Source organism: Patagioenas fasciata, chromosome 18, assembly GCF_037038585.1.
Source record: "Patagioenas fasciata isolate bPatFas1 chromosome 18, bPatFas1.hap1, whole genome shotgun sequence".
Lineage (NCBI taxonomy): Eukaryota > Metazoa > Chordata > Aves > Columbiformes > Columbidae > Patagioenas > Patagioenas fasciata.
In genome coordinates, this window is record NC_092537.1 from 14,407,089 (window position 1) to 14,422,489 (window position 15,401).

At 52.9% G+C, this 15,401-nt stretch overlaps 1 protein-coding gene across 2 annotated transcripts in view; it reads right to left on the reverse strand.

Moving 5' to 3' along the window:
- Positions 1–3,822: 3,822 nt before the first annotated feature.
- Positions 3,823–15,401, reverse strand: part of MAP2K4 (mitogen-activated protein kinase kinase 4) — a 93,632-nt gene continuing 82,053 nt past the window's right edge. For both annotated transcript variants that reach the window (XM_065852231.2, XM_071816641.1), the window contains exons 8-11: positions 10,538–10,615; positions 9,388–9,536; positions 6,136–6,181; positions 3,823–4,773 (exon numbers count right to left, since the gene is read on the reverse strand). In XM_065852231.2, coding sequence (XP_065708303.1) covers positions 4,660–4,773; positions 6,136–6,181; positions 9,388–9,536; positions 10,538–10,615 — 387 coding nt within the window. In that variant the 3' untranslated portion in view covers positions 3,823–4,659. The remainder of the gene's footprint in view (positions 4,774–6,135; positions 6,182–9,387; positions 9,537–10,537; positions 10,616–15,401) is intronic.

The following is a 15,401-nucleotide window of genomic DNA, read 5'->3' on the forward strand; positions in this document are numbered from 1 at the left end:
GGAGAGTGCCCAGCGGCAGCACCAGGAGCACCTGGATGCCCAGGAGAGCAGCCACAGGTACCGGGCTCTGGGCTGTGCTCCCCTCCTCCGGCAGGGCCTTGCCCACAGCCCCGTCCATCTCCCCTGGGGGGACAGCGCTGGGGCGCGGCCCAAATCCAGCCCTGGGTGGGTGACAAGAGGAGGGGCCTGTCCCTTTGCCAGCACGTCCCAACCAGGGCACCGCACTGGGCAGCAGCAGAGGGCTCAGGGCTCAGAACGCAGAGAGCGAAGCGGCCCCTGCCTCAGTTTCCCCACGCACACAGCAACACCCATCTGCTGCTAAATCCCCGTGTGCTCTCTGGGCAGGACCTCAGCGACCGAGCCTCTTCCGCGGTGCCCGTGAAGTCCCATCGGACCATGGCCTTGTTAGCGACGGCAGGCCCTGGGGTTCGGGTCTGCGCCATCTCGCTAACGCTCTGTGTCACCCCTTGACAGACAGGACAGAGCCCGTGGTTGAATTTGTGCGGCCGCCCGTTTACCATCCTCCCCAGGTGAAGTTCCCGCGCCACCAGCCCCTGAGGACCTGGACAGATAGCGAGACAGCAAGGAGCCCACGTACGGCATTTACTGGGGCCGGGCCTCCCCTCGAGGTGCTTTGCTCTGCACTGGTGGGAAGGGCTGGGCTTATCCTTCCGTGTTTTGACTCTGGGGACTGTGGCCCCCGCAGGGTGGCGGGACGGGAGGACGGACCCTCCTGCCTCGTGCTGGCATCTCGGGGCAGAGGCGCTTTGTGCCGAGCGTCCTCTCCGTCACCCGCTTGTTCCTGGGGAGCAGAGCCTGACCCCCCCTGGCTCCAAGCTCCTTTCAGGCAGTTCAGAGATCAGAAGGTCTCCCCTCAGCTCCTGTTCTCCAGCTGAACCCCCCAGGTCCCTCAGCCGCTCCCATCACACTTGTGCTCCAGCCCCTCACCAGCTCCATTCCCTTCTTCCAACTCGCTCCAGCACCTCAAGTCCTTTCTTGGTGTGAAGGGCCCAGAACTGCCCCTGGATTTGCGGTTTGGCCTCCCCAGGTCCCAGCACAGGTTCGGTCACTGCCCTGGGCCTGCTGGCCACACCAGTGCTGGTCCCAGCCAGGATGCTGGTGGCCTCTTGGCCACCTGGGCACACGCTGGCTCACGTTCAGCCGCTGTCACCAACACCCCCAGGGCCTTTTCCACCGGGCTCTTTCCAGCCGCTCTTCCCCAGCCTGCAGCGTTCATGGGGTTGTTGTGACCCAGGTGCAGGACCCGGCACTTGGCCTTGTTGCACCTCAGAGAACTGGCCTCAGCCCACTGATCCAGTTGGTCCATATCCCTCTATGGCCATCTCACCCTTCAGCAGATCAACACTCCCACCCAGCTTGGTGTTGTGTGCAAACTTACTGAGGGTTCACTCGATCCCCTTGTCCAGATCATTGATAAAGAGATTAAACAGAACTGGCCCCAGTACTGAGCCCTGGGGGCACCACTCCAGACCAGCCACCAACTGGATTTGAACCTGCCCGTGCAGCAAACCGGGCTCTCCTGGGGTCAGCCCCGCAGCACAGGGCTCAGCAGCTGCCAGGGAAATAAAATATCCCCAGGCCTCCATGCACTTTTTTATTTTAAATTTAGCATGAGCAGTTTCCAAAGCTGTTTTCCTCTCCTACAGCTGCCCCTGGAAGGGCCTGGAATCCAAGTGTTCCAGCAGCTTTTAATGACTCTTCCCAGTCACATCTGACCTTTTACAAAACAAAAATAACAAGGTCACAGTCGCATCCTAGTTTTATTACAACTGACCTGCAGGCAGAAGGACAGAACTATTACAGAAACACTCCGGTCCGTGTGTAATGTGTTAAATAGAGGAGGAAGTCAAACCAGGATACCAGATAAAATATTCTGAAGCTCTTTGGAACAGTTGTGTTCCTGAGCTCCACTTTACAGACAATAAGGCAACATCCCTGCACATCAGCTTTTTTATAGTTTTTATACATTTTTCTATGGTACAAGAAAAAAAATAACCAGAGTTCACAATGTACAGTTCTTACACTATTTTCACAGCTTCTGGACACTATATACCTTCTTTCTTTTTTTAATAAAGATACATTGCAATAAATGGTGCACCCTTAGTAGTTTATAATAATCTGTGTTTAATAAGCTAAACCTGTCCTTCTGTACTGTCACCCGTGCCACAGCACCTCAACCCGAATTTGTTCCTCAAGCTCAAAGCTTCACGTTTCCATTTCCCATCCGTCAAAAACAAACAGGTTGTGCTGGTAACAAGGAGCTCGGGACGGGGCGGGCAGCACAGCGGCCCCAGCCCTGCTGGAAGAGCGAGTGAGGCAGTTGCTTTGGAGGGAAGTTGTTTTTTGGGAGGCTCCATGTCAGTGCCAGACCCCGAAAAGGGTTTTGGGCTCCCTGTGAGCGAGGAGGTGACTCAGAGCCCCTCCGCACACCTCTGTCGCTCCTGGATGTGTCTCCTCGGTCCCCAGACAGCGCCCGCCAGACCCGGCGCGGCCCAGGTCCCGTTGTGGTGGCTGAAGGCTGGTGAGATGAATCACAGCTGCAGGGACTCACCAAGCCTGAGAAAAGCCAAGTTTCCAAGGCTACAGGGCTGGAAGGTGGAATTACGGCTTTAGATACGCTACATATCTTGTTCAACTGATCCACGTGATCCGTCAGAGCTGTTGGGAATGACTAGTGACTTCAGCAAGCTCTGCCTTGTCCGTTTGGGGAAGACTTTAGCGGCCGCCTCGCCTGAGGAACACAGTCCACGGGGGGCTGGAGAATGGAACCTCCCCATGCCCAAGCGATGGTATCACCGTCGGCCGCGGCGCCGGAGGGACCAGCTCCCACGGGCAGTGGGACACGTGGAGCTGCCCAGCTTCACAAACACCAGGTGTCCACAGAACCACAGGCTCGGCTCTCTCCTGTCCCAGCCCCGCAGCCAGGCAGGGACGCGCTGGTCTCCAGTGCTCCCTCATCAGCCCAGTTTGCGCTCACCAGCTTTGGCTTGACGTGGGAAGCCCCTTCCTCAGCAATCCTGCCAGTACCGCCGTGTTTTCGCTCCCATTGCATCTTTAGCCCTCTGCATCCCGGGTCCGGTTTCGCCACCGAGCTGTGACAGCGGGTTGCTCTAACAGCGATGAAGTCCTACCAAGTGCCTAAACTAGACAACTCAAAATGTAAATCAGCAACTCTGCAGCCTCCATTGTATCCCCGGTATACTACTAAAGTGCCCGAAACTGCAAAGTTTTGAAAAAGATAATTTTCTAGGAAAAATTGATTTTTTTAAAACTATGCCAATCATGAAAAAAAACCAAAAAACCAACAAACCCAAACTGATCCCTTTTTTGCCCAGCAGAACTCCGGAAGACGGCAGCTCACCTGGCCTTGCCGCGTCAGCTGAAAGCCCACACGACATGAGACGTTCTTTCATCTCCACCTCATCTCTATCTGCACCAGACACTGTTGGTGAGGTTGGCCCTAGGCTGCAGTAACCAGAGGGTCACAAAAGAGGTGTAAAGCCACGAAGGTGGTGACCAAGGTCTCCATGAGCTGAGCAGAGGTGATGCAGCAGCTGGGCACCACAGACCCTGGGGCGGTGGGGAAACACGGAGGTGACAGCACCGCCGGGCTGGTCAGTGAAAAGGCGCCAGTGTCAGCGCTGGGGACAGGGAGGAACACGAGAGGCACTGGCCAGAAATCACAGACATTCATTTGCGGCTCATTAAAACAGCTGCAGACTCTGAAAGGTGCCGGTCGAAGTCAAAGCAAAGCCAGCCGGTGGTGAGCGCTGTGCTGCTATAAATCAGGTCACAAGCAGGTTAAATTCAATCGAGTAGTTTAATAATTCTTCAGGTCAAAGGTCTTATCTTACCAGGTAACAATTTACAGGACACCTAGTTAAGAGCGAAGAGTGGCTGGCTTGGTAAAAGGAGAAAGAATACATTATGTCCCATCTCTGAATAGTTTAATGTTAGCCTCTTTCAACGCAACATATTTTTGGTAAAGACATACTCACTATATTTAACATGATCTCTCTTTAACAGAAGTTCAGCTGAGCACACTGTCCCCAGAAAGTACACTGCGACTGTAAAGCAACAGGATTTCATAGCAGTATATCTATTGCACTTTGTGAAGAATAAAATTCTCCTTTGCCTTTCTAGTTCCAGAAGGCAAAGCATCTCGTTGGTTAAGCAAGTTCTTCTCCCTCCAGGCAAAGTCTCTTAATGTTCAGACAGACAACGCCTACATTTTGTTTGTTTGCTTTTTATTATTACTTGAAACAACAATTGGAAGAGTTTGAGAGAAAAATCTTTCCAGTAGCTGCTGAGAAGTCTCCAAGTTTCGAGTCTAGAAATGAATTTTAGGTGCTATCCAATCACAGTCAACAAATAAATGTACTTATTTCCACATTTCATGAATATGTCCACAAAAGAGCAAGATGAGGTCTCTCTTTGACCAACACGAACACTGTGTGATCAGGTATTACAGGGATGCACTTTATATGTGACAACAGTATACAGACAGGATGGAAATAACACCAATATTATTGCACATGGTGTCTGGGCGAGCATTAAAAACACTGCAATATGTGATGAAAATTCTTTACAGCTTGTTTTCTCTCAGCCCTTTTTCTCGAGTTTGACGTAGCAGCAGTATCAATCGACGTACATTGGAGAGCTGGGAGTTGCTGGCATTTGATCCAGGATTTTACAAACATAGCATGCAACATCCACTGTGCGTTCCTCATACATCAGGATGAAGGGATGTTTCTGGAATCAGATAAAGAGACAACAAGGTTACGGTCCCCCTTCCGACATGCTGGCTACCCCAGATAAAAGCATATGGATTTTCCTGATTCAAGAACCCAGGGCTGTGTGGCGGTTGTGGGGCAGCAGGACACCACCGGGTCCATGGCTTTGACATAAGGTGAATGCATAAGGTGCAGTACAGAGGTGGGGAGGGACTCTGGGGGTCAGGAACTGCTGGGCAGGAGGCAGCGAGGGCGCAGCAGCAGCAGCACCTGGCTCCTTCGCAGCCTCGACATGCGCTGAAATACTCTCAAGAGAAGTTTCATCGTCAGCGTTGTCAGCAGCAGGGAGGCAGGAGTGACAGGAGACACGGCGTGCAGAGGTCAGACAGGTGAGGATGCAAGCCCAGTTCTGAACTTGGACCCTCTGCTCTACCCGGAGGCCATACACAGAATGACAGAACCGTCTGGGGTGAAGGGACCTCCCCAGCTCCCCCAGTGCCCCCTCCGCCACGAGCAGGGACATCTTCACCAGCTCAGGTTGCTCAGAGCCCCGTCCAGCCTGGCCTGGGATGTCTCCAGGGATGGTTCATCCACCACCTCTCTGGCCAACCTGGGCCAGGCTCTCACCACCCTCAGGGCCAACAATTTCTTCCTCATGTCCGGTCTGAATCTCCCTCCTTCAGTTTAAAACCATCACCCCTTGTCCTATTGCCGCAGACCCTGCTACTGGTGGGACCCAACTCAAGAGAAGCAGGGAAGTAACAACACAGTGACTTGGTCGGGGCTCCAGGCAAACTCCCTTTGTATCCCACCACCAACATCAGGGACCAGGGCACAGCTTCACACATCCCCTGACACCCAGGGCTCCTTGAAGGGGCACGGTTGCCAAGTGTGACTTTATCCAACTCAAACCCTCACAGCGTTCCCTGCTTTAGGACCCCCATCCTCTGCTGCTGTCTCACTCCAGAGCCGTGCTCTCGCACGTCTCGCTTTTTTCTGAGCGCTCTCAACCTCGCCGTGCGGCCGGTGCGCGGGAGGCACTGGTGACGGTGCTGGTGAGCTGTTCACCAGCCCCCAGGCACCGGCAGCGTTCACAGCACGGCCAGCGCGCTCTGCCCGGGCCTGCCCGCCTCCCAGCTCACTGCCCCTCCGCAACGGGGCACTGCCCCACGCTGATGTCCTGCATCTATGTACAGGCACTAATGATCTCGGCCATCGCCGTGACCACAGGCCGGAGACAGTGACAGGGAGGTGGTGACCTTCTGCAGGCCACGGAGCTGAACGCCCTGCCTTGGATGGGCCGAGAAGACAAGGAGTGACCTCGGACGTGTGACCCAGCTCCACTGTGTGACCGGCACAGGCAGCCCCACTTCACACTCACCAGAAGCTCTTTATACTTTGGCCTTTTGGACTCGTCCTTTGTAAGGCTAAAGAAAAGCAGAAAGATAATTAGGAGAAGGTAGGATTGGGGAAATGTTACAGACATCAAACACACATTTTTACAGAACACGCTGTTGCATTCACTGCCTCCCCTGCCAGCCAAGCCCAGCAATTCGTTTTCTGACCACAGGGTCTCCCTCCGTCCCCACATGGGTGAGCAGCGAGAGTGGCAACCAACAAATGCTGCTGGGGCAGAGCCCGAGGGAGCCGCGATGGGAACATCACCCTGACCGCCGCTGCTTCCACATGGAGACGGGTTTGGCTGCAGTATAACCACAAGTTTTGGGAGCAGCGACCAGCCTGTCCTGCAACCAGGAGGGCAGTGGGGAGCCAGCACTGCCGCCAGGGCGCAGGCAGGGGACACAGGCACCACGCCACCATCTCTGCAGGCCCGGGCTGCAGCAGACGGCCAAACTGCTCCGCAGGGCCCGCTCAGGGCTCCTCAGCCCTCCCGGCTCATCCCCGGCACTGGTGGCACATGCAGTGCTGAGTGGGCCACCGTCACCACCACCGCGAAGGGACAGGGGAGGTGACAGGGCTGCCCACAGGCCAGGGGGCCATGGCTGGAAAGCGTCCCCTCCCGTGGGGCTCCTCAGCACCCCAGCCACCTGCCAGCCACCCGGCCCCAGCGCAGAGGGATGGCACGTGACAGCAAAGGCCACCAAAGCCCCCGTGGCAGGGGACATGGCAGGGGACAGGAGAAGCGATGGCGATGGGAGGCAGAGGGGCAGCAGGACAGGGTTTGGCAATGTCCCGAGAGCCAGAGCTGCACCGCTGGGAAGGAAAGTGGCAGATGCAGCATCTTGTCCAAAGAAGGTGAGCTCACTCCAGTTGCCAACAGCTGCATTCCCACCCCTGTGGGCTCTGGCTGGACCTTTCTCAAGCTCCAGCACCACTACTGTGTGGCCCCAAATTATCCAGAGAAGCAGAAGGTCATTAACGCTGCTCTTTTCTGCACCTGCCTCCGGAGCTGCAGGGGCAGAGAAATCCCACGGCTGCTGCGCAAACATGCTCGCTTCAGGCTTTTCCTACCCAACAGCAATTTGTTTTCTAACCTCAGCGAGTCTTGGGGTTCACATATGCTCTCTGCAACTCCTTTAAGGCAACCAGTTGGAACTTCAGCCCACAGACCGTGTTTTGCTCTGAAATTTCCATGCAGGCTTTCAGAAAGCAGCCCTAGAAATCTTCCACTCCTTTTCCAGCTCTCCGTGGAGCTGCAGGCCAGGCCAGGCCGTCTGCAGCACCAGGTGCCTCAGGGCTCCGTTGCAGAACAGCCCGACCGCGGGCAGCCCGGAGCGCGCGGCTCCGCCCGGGGCACCCGCAGCTCCCAGCTGCCAGCGCAGGCTCCGGAACCAGACTCGCCCTGGAGACCCTGCGAGCGCTGGAGCAGGAACCTGAACCGCTGCGAGCGCTTCGGCTGGCGTGTGACTGCAGACAGGGACCGACACGGGCTGGAGGGAAATGTTCCACCCGGGCAGTCCCAGTGCCGTTGGGATCCAAAGCAAAACAAAACAACCCAACCCAAAACAAAACAAATCCCAGAAACTTTAACATTATTGAAAGTATCATTTCCTCACTGATTCAGCACAGCCAGCAGGCAGCGACACTGCAGGACTCTCTCAAATGCGCAAAACCAGAAGATTATTAGACTCACATTTGTAGGATAACACCCAGGACATTTATGCTACCACCTACAATCACAGTGTTTTGGAGACTCACCTGCCTGCTTAGTAGCACAAAGATTACTGTTTGCACTTAACTTATGGTTATTCAGATAAATATTTATTACAGTGTTGCTATGAAGACATCATAAATATTCCAGGCAGAACTCAGGTTATTTACAAAGCCAGATTAAACAAAAAAACGGGATTAGACCGAAAAGAGCCCCGTGCTCCCTGCATGGTGGCAGCAGGCCCTGGGAGGCATAAATTGGCTGGAAATGTGAATTGACCCAATCAGACCCACAGAAGCCCCATGGGCTCTGCTGGGTGATCTGGGGCCCAACTCACCAGTGCACACAGAGCAAGCTCTGCCTTTGAAAACTCTGTAATGACGAGATGGATAACTATGTGGGAAACAAACTATCGCCTGTACTGTACATCAGGAAAGCAACTCTGACTTTCAAACAAACTACCACACCATTTTTCACTGAAAAATGGCAACTTCTTTTGAGCAGCAAACCATTTCGCTGCTCTGTTTTCCGCAGCCCAAAGGATGCTCAAGACAACCAGGCCTTCCCTACAGCCAGCTGGAAAGCGGGACCTGTGCTCCATAAAAATCTATAATTCTGAAACGGGGTAAAATCCAAACCCAAAAATCGTCTCCAGCAGATGGGAACCCTGAAAGAAAACCTCTTGAAAAGCTGTCTACAGCTGGGTCTTCCCATGTCACAGAGCTCTGAGATGGACACCCCTGTGCTGGGCATGTCCAGCACCTGGGTCTGCACAGGGCAGGAGGTCCCAGAAGAGAAACACACGTCATGCTGATGGATGTCTTGTGGCTTGGTATTAGGTTAATGACATTATGTTGATCACCTTTCACATTTTGATAGAAAAACACTTCACAATCAGCCCTTAACCTGAGCAGACCCACGCAGATGTGGCAGATGGCCCCTCCATCCCAGGTGACTGCTGCAGAGGCCCTGCCCTACCCAAAACCATCTCTAGTCTTCATCTTGACACACGAACAACCAAGCCAGCAACCCGCTCCCGGTCCCTGTGCTGAGCAGAGCTGGGTGGGACGGCTCTGGGTCTTGCCAGGCAGGACCAGTGCAGACCCTCTGCCCAGCCACGAGACCACAGTGCCCGTGTCTCAGGCTTCTGCCCGCAGGACAAGGGACAAACAGCAAGTCTGTCACAGCCGTGTCATACCAAGGAATGGGATGCACAGGCCAGGCCCTTACCTGGTCACACAAACCTCCTGCCATGGGGCTCGTCACATCTCTCCCAAGCACAGACTCTCAGAGGTTTTCTCCTCATCCCCTCCCTGAAGGGCAGTTTCCAAATGTCTGCTCTTTAGCCCCCACCCAGCCAAGTGTCCCATCACCTCCTAAAGAGCGAAATGCGAAAGGTCCTCACTGTCACGTTAGCGCAGGAGTGGGAAACCGAGGAAGCGCTTGGCGTGTGACCCCTGCCAAATATTGAGCAACAACAAAACAAGACAACCCAAAATGCTTTCAGTAGGAAACACTTACCACAAGTTGACGAAGTTGATGAAGCTCGGGGAGAACTCCCTTTCCTCTGAGTTGCTCAGCTGTGGTGGGTCTCCTTTTACTACTTGTGTCAACTGGTCAAACACGCTGTTCCACTTGGGGTAGGGGAATCGCCCCGTGGCCAGCTCATACTGCAGAGAGACAGTTCAGTCAGGGCACGGAAACGTCTGCAGGGACCCTGAACCTCCCGAAAGGAAGACTAAGATGAAATTCTTCATCCCATTCCCCATGCAGAGCTCAGCTGAGAGAAGAGGAGGGGAAGCTGTACCCACCAGCAAGTTCTACTGCCTGCGTTAGCGCCTCCAGGTCTCACCTGGCTGCGCTACTTTCACGTTGACAATATCTTCTCCCCCACTGACTATAAAAAGGACCAATGCTCTTACTAAGGTGTTCAAATGCAGGAGAGTAAACTCCTCCAGTCCCTTCCCAAGCATCCTAACAACCACTAGAGAAAGTGCATAATGAGAATCACACAACTGTAGAATGTCTCAAGATCCTCCTGTAGGGATCGACTCCAACCCCCTGCTTCTCGCAGGACAATGAAAATGAGCATTTTAAAACAGCAGTGGGGAAGACAGAAGCTATTGGTTCATACTTATTGCTTCTGCTTCCTCTTCTACTTGAGCCTTGAGAAAGGAAAACCTTTCTCCATTTATCAGTGTGTGCACCCCGGGTTAAGCCGGGGAGGAATTGGCAACCAGGACTGAGGATTAACTGAAGCCTTCTGCACAGCCAAAGCACACCAGGTGCCAGGGCTGTGAGCGGCCGACTGACACAGGCTGGATGCTCTGTTCTGCACCACCATGCTCACCATCCCTTCTCGTTTGAGATTTTGAAGACAAAGTTTGTGTATGATCCAACATCTCTTCCCTGTTCACATCTCTTTCTCCGTAAAACATCGCTCAGCTCAACGTATCCTCAGGGGTTCAGGAGAGCCATCTGCCTTGAAAGGAGTTCTATAGTTTCTGAGCCAGGAGGAGCCCACTTCCATCACAACATGCAAATGCTTCCCAGCAGAGGAGCTGGGCTTTGCTCCAAGCATGTTTGACACCAACCAACTCCACCACACTGCAAAGCCACGGCCACCCGCTGGGAAGGTCCCGCGCAGCGAAGGCTGAACCCGTGCACTTACCAATGTAATCCCCAAGCTCCAGACATCTGAGCGGACATCGTAGCCTTGCCTGGACGCGCTCGGATCTATCCTTTCAGGCTGAAATGGGAGGAAGGACCAGTCAAATGCTGTGCCATGCAGGAAGGAATGAGAGGCATCTACCAACTTAGACAAAACTCTTCAGTTTGTCCCGCTGGGCAGAGCCTGGCACAGCTCTGCTTGTGCCCGACACGCTGCTCGGGCAGACGTACCAGCCCAACAGAGAAGCACCTGAAGGAATCAGTGATTTTATGGACGTATAGTGCGCAAGGTGATCTGGAACAGCAGTTCAGCACAGTCCAATCCTTTCCTGTTTTGTTTAGTTTTGCTTTGCTTTCCTTCTGTACAAGGAGTTAGAATCATTTTTACTATTTACTTAGTTTGGTTTAACTTTGAGATCTCTTTAATACAAAGTCTTGCTTTCTCTGTTTTTACAGCAAAGTTGTCCCTAGGGATCACAAGAACTGGAATAAACACCATCTCCCCCACCAGGCCAGGGAACTGAGGTTTAGCAGAACTCTTCTTCCCAACTGTCTGCTGGTTGCTAAACCTCAGGAGGTACTAAAAACAATGGATTTTAAGAACAGCTCTTCTTTACAAGGCTTAGGGCAACTCTTGAAGGTAACTATGTTGTTACAAGGTCTTCAGCATCCAAAAAGTTTTCCACAGAAAACGGTATCAAGACACACGTGTGATTTGCACCTAAGAGCGAGTTATCCAGAGGTGAACCAGCATAAAACAACTTTATACTTTGCACCTCATCTTTATGAGAAACATCAATTCTGCCTTCTTTTGTTGAAAGTGTAATTAATAAAATGTCAAAAGAAAGAGGGTCTCTTTCAGTTTTGACTACAACAATAACAGAGACCTGAACTGGCAATAAAACACTAAATTACCAAGTACAGGAAATACTATGGCATCCTTGGTTGCTTTGTAAACTACATTTTAATACAATTTCACGTCAGATGCCAGCGGAAGACTGCCACACGACGAATGGAGTCCTGCCCGGCCACCACCCACGCGTGCCCACATAAAGAACAGAGAAGTTTCCTCCACCAAGTTTCAGTGGTTCTTCATGTGGCTTCTCCTACAACCTTCTTGTCTCCACCAGTCCTCAGCAGAGGGTTTATTGCCCTCCAGTGCCACTGGTGTTCCATCACCCTTACTTCCAGTGACGGCATTTGCCTTCGAACATGCTGGCTTCAAGGGCCATGTCCCAAACACGCTCCCTTCCCGCCCTCCCAGGGCTGCCCTTTGCTTGGCTTTCTTATCCCCTATTCATCTTAAGCTCATGTATTAATTATTTTTCTCATGACTTGGATGGACTTTTCAATGATTCTGGTGGGAGGGCATGCAAAATAATAAAAGTTATCGAAATTAAGCTGAAACCTGCCATCAGCCCTTCACATGCTCATCCTGTACCTCAGTCAAAACCAACCACACTCTGCAGGTAAACCCGGGTTCCCAACTGCTCTCAACCAGCGTCCTCTTTGCTGGAGGAGTTCAGTCTTTCCAGATCGGGTACACCGTATCAACAGGTATCAAATCAGTTAACACCAAATTAATTGCTAATATAACCATCCATTTTTTTTTAATGCAGGGAAAAGAAATACAATGACAATTTCTGCACAATTTTATAGCTGACAGTGGGCAATGTATGTGAAAACAACAAGAGGGGTGAGGATCTGAATGGAAAACATCTATTCCCAGTCCCTGCTACTTGCTTACTTGAGGGGAGAAAGGACTGATAAGCAGCAAACATGGAGGATCTGGATGCTTTGGGATGTTTCAGGAGGTTACTGGACATTTCAGTAAGAAGCAAAACATCTCAGGGAGGATCCTGTGGATGAGCATTGGCTCACACTTGAGCTTAGGAAGGACAACAGGAGGTCAGACTTCTAAATCAAAGCTGTTCTCTGCTTGGAAGTAACAGATGGAATAACATCACCTAATGGGTACAAAAAGACCTCTGAATGCTCTCAGTGATGTATTTCTTTGAACAAAATATGCATGAGAAAGCAAACACAAAATGCCAGCAGTAGGAAGGTGGACAGAAGAACATGGGATCAACAACAGATCATCATTAGAGGTGGTCCAGTAGGCACCTCCTCTGTTCCCTTGTCCAGAAGGTTATGGACTGAAAAGGAGTTGCCAGGGACTCTCACCAGTCACGCTCAGGAGCGATGCTGTGTCTACCCTGCCCTCTACCAGTGCCAGAGGCAGCACAAAGGACGTGTCCCTCCCCAACAGCTGTGTTTGCCTACGGCCCCCATGCAGCACCCCCAGTACAGCCGGACTCCAACGCCAGCAGCGCCCAGTCCCCCGCTGTGGCCGCGGCACCAGCCCGTCCTGCCGGCCCTCCCTGCACAGCTCCCTGGCGTCCTCCCGCCTCCAAACGCTCCTGCCGGGCACTGGTGGCTCCTCCTGCCTCCTTGGTTCCCAGCAGCAAGAGTGGATGTGAAGCAGACCAAGACCTTCCCTGTCCCCCAGACACAACGGCGTGGTGGCCAGCAGGACGAGGGAGGTGATTCTCCATCTCTGTTCCACTTCTGTGAGATCCCTCCTGGAGCACTGCGTCCAGCTCTGGGGTCCCCAGCACAAGGAAGACATGGAGCTGGTAGAGCAGGTTCAGAGGAGCCCCAGAAATGATCTGAGGCTGGAACAGCTCTGCTGGGGGACAGGCTGAGAGAGTTGGGGTGTTCAGCTGGAGAAGAGAAGCTCCAGGGAGACCTTAGTGCGGCCTTTCTGGACTTAAAAGGGACCTGTAAGAAAGGCTTTTTACCAGGGCTTGTAGCGACAGGACAAAGGACAATAGCTTTAAACTGAAAAAGGACACGTTTAGTCTGGACATAAGGAAGAAATATTTTAGAGTGAGATGGTGAGACACTGGACCAGGTTGACCAGAGAAGCTGTGGATGCCCCAACATCAGAAGTGATCAAGGTCAGACTGGACAAGACTTGGAGCAACCTGACCTAGTGAACAGAATGGGGTTTAGATTGCATGATCTTTGAAGGTCCCTTGCAAGCAAAACCATTCTGAGGTGTGATGACTGTATCAATGCCACCTGTGCTGCCGGCCACTACAGACCACTGTCTCACAGCAAGGCAGCTCTCCAGGGCCGTGGTCACTGTCTATGTCAGGCCATAAGCATTTTAGCAATGCAAGACTGATTCCCTTGCTGACACGTGCCTTCCCAGCATGAAAATCAGAGTCACTTTACAGGAACAATGACAACCCTGTGACAAGAGACTGGCCCTTTAGTCCCACCATGCTCCATGTAAGACATGCCACCCATGCGATAGACGCTGGTGTGCTGGAACAGCAGTGGGTGGCCGGACCCTGCGCGCTGCTGGGGACACATCACGGTGTCTGGAGGCTGCCACCAGTGAACAGCCAGCACAGGGTCACACAAAATGAGGGGAGTGCTGGTCTTGCTGGTGCCAGGACTCCCACACCGCAGGTCCATAGGGATGTGCCGCAGCGGAGACGCTCAGGAGCCGCAGGAGGACCTGCTGTCCGTGCAGCACAATGAATTACAGGATGACATGCAGAGCAGGTTTTGTGGGCAGGACAGAAAGGACTACGTGTGACAGGGACTGGTGAGGTGGGTGGCACTGGTGAGACAGAGCACAGGGGGCAGCATGGCAGAGCACAGATGGAGCAACAGGGACTTGGCCCTAGACTGAAAGCAGGACAGACCAAAATAAATCCCATCTAAATGAAGAGCAGAAGGAATCCTGGGAATTTTCCACGTAGATGACATGGAAGCGATTAACACCACCGAAGGAAGAGTCAGCACGTCACACTCTGGGGACCTGGAATCAGAGCTGCAGACAAAGCCCAGCTTGTGCCAGGTATCCTAACGCCAAGTGCAAACGAGGAAGGAGAACGGCTGAGATGGAGACCCGCCGCTGGCTGCGCTGCTGCAGCGGGGAGGCGGGGGACAGATGCGCCAAGGAACGGCGCGGGCTGCCACGGGGTCCTCTCCTCTGCACTGCCCGCCTGAGCACCAGCATCCCGACTGGAAAACCAGTGGCAGTGGGCAGCATGGATCCTCCCTCTCCTGCAAATCCCCAGCTGAGCAAACACACGCAATTTGAGCTGTGACACAAGGACACTGTGACACCAGGCACACGAGTACCTGTAGTCTTCAGCTGCTGCTTCTTGTATCCCAAAGAGCAAAGTAGCATTTCTGGGAAAACTCAGTTCTTGAAGCCCAGATCTGGATTTTCACTGGTAATATAACCAGTGACTTTTATCCCACATGCACTGCAAAGTCCAAACTGCCTACATGGCATTAAAATGTATATAACAAACTCTTATTTGCTACTTAGGCCAGTGCATCCCTAAACGAAAATAAAATGTTACCAGGAGCAAAGAACAACCAGAAAGAGCTGAATTTTTGCAATACAGAAAAGCAGAACAAAATCTACACAACACAAACTCTCCTGCTGCTCCAACCACAGGAATAAATGGATGCGAGGTGGAAGCTGCCAGCCTCCGTTGGAGACTCTCTTCTTGCACTAAAAAACGTGTGAAATGAAGTCCAGGGACCTCCCTGAGCTCTGGGTGACGGCAGCAGCAAGGTAAAGCCCTGCACATCTGGAAGCAGAGGGGCTGCAGCCGTGGTGTCATCTGTGCCAAGTTCAGCTGCCAACCAGAGCGTGAGCTCTGAACAGGACCAGCCGGAGCTGAGAGACCCTCACTGCTCTGATACAGGCTGGATACCAGCCTGGCACCCAGGAGCCGCGGCTCCCTCGCACGCTGTTCCGCAGCTGTGTTAACCGCAACACCACACATGTATTTGTTCAAGGATGCTCAAGACAAAAATGCTGTCTCCCCCGC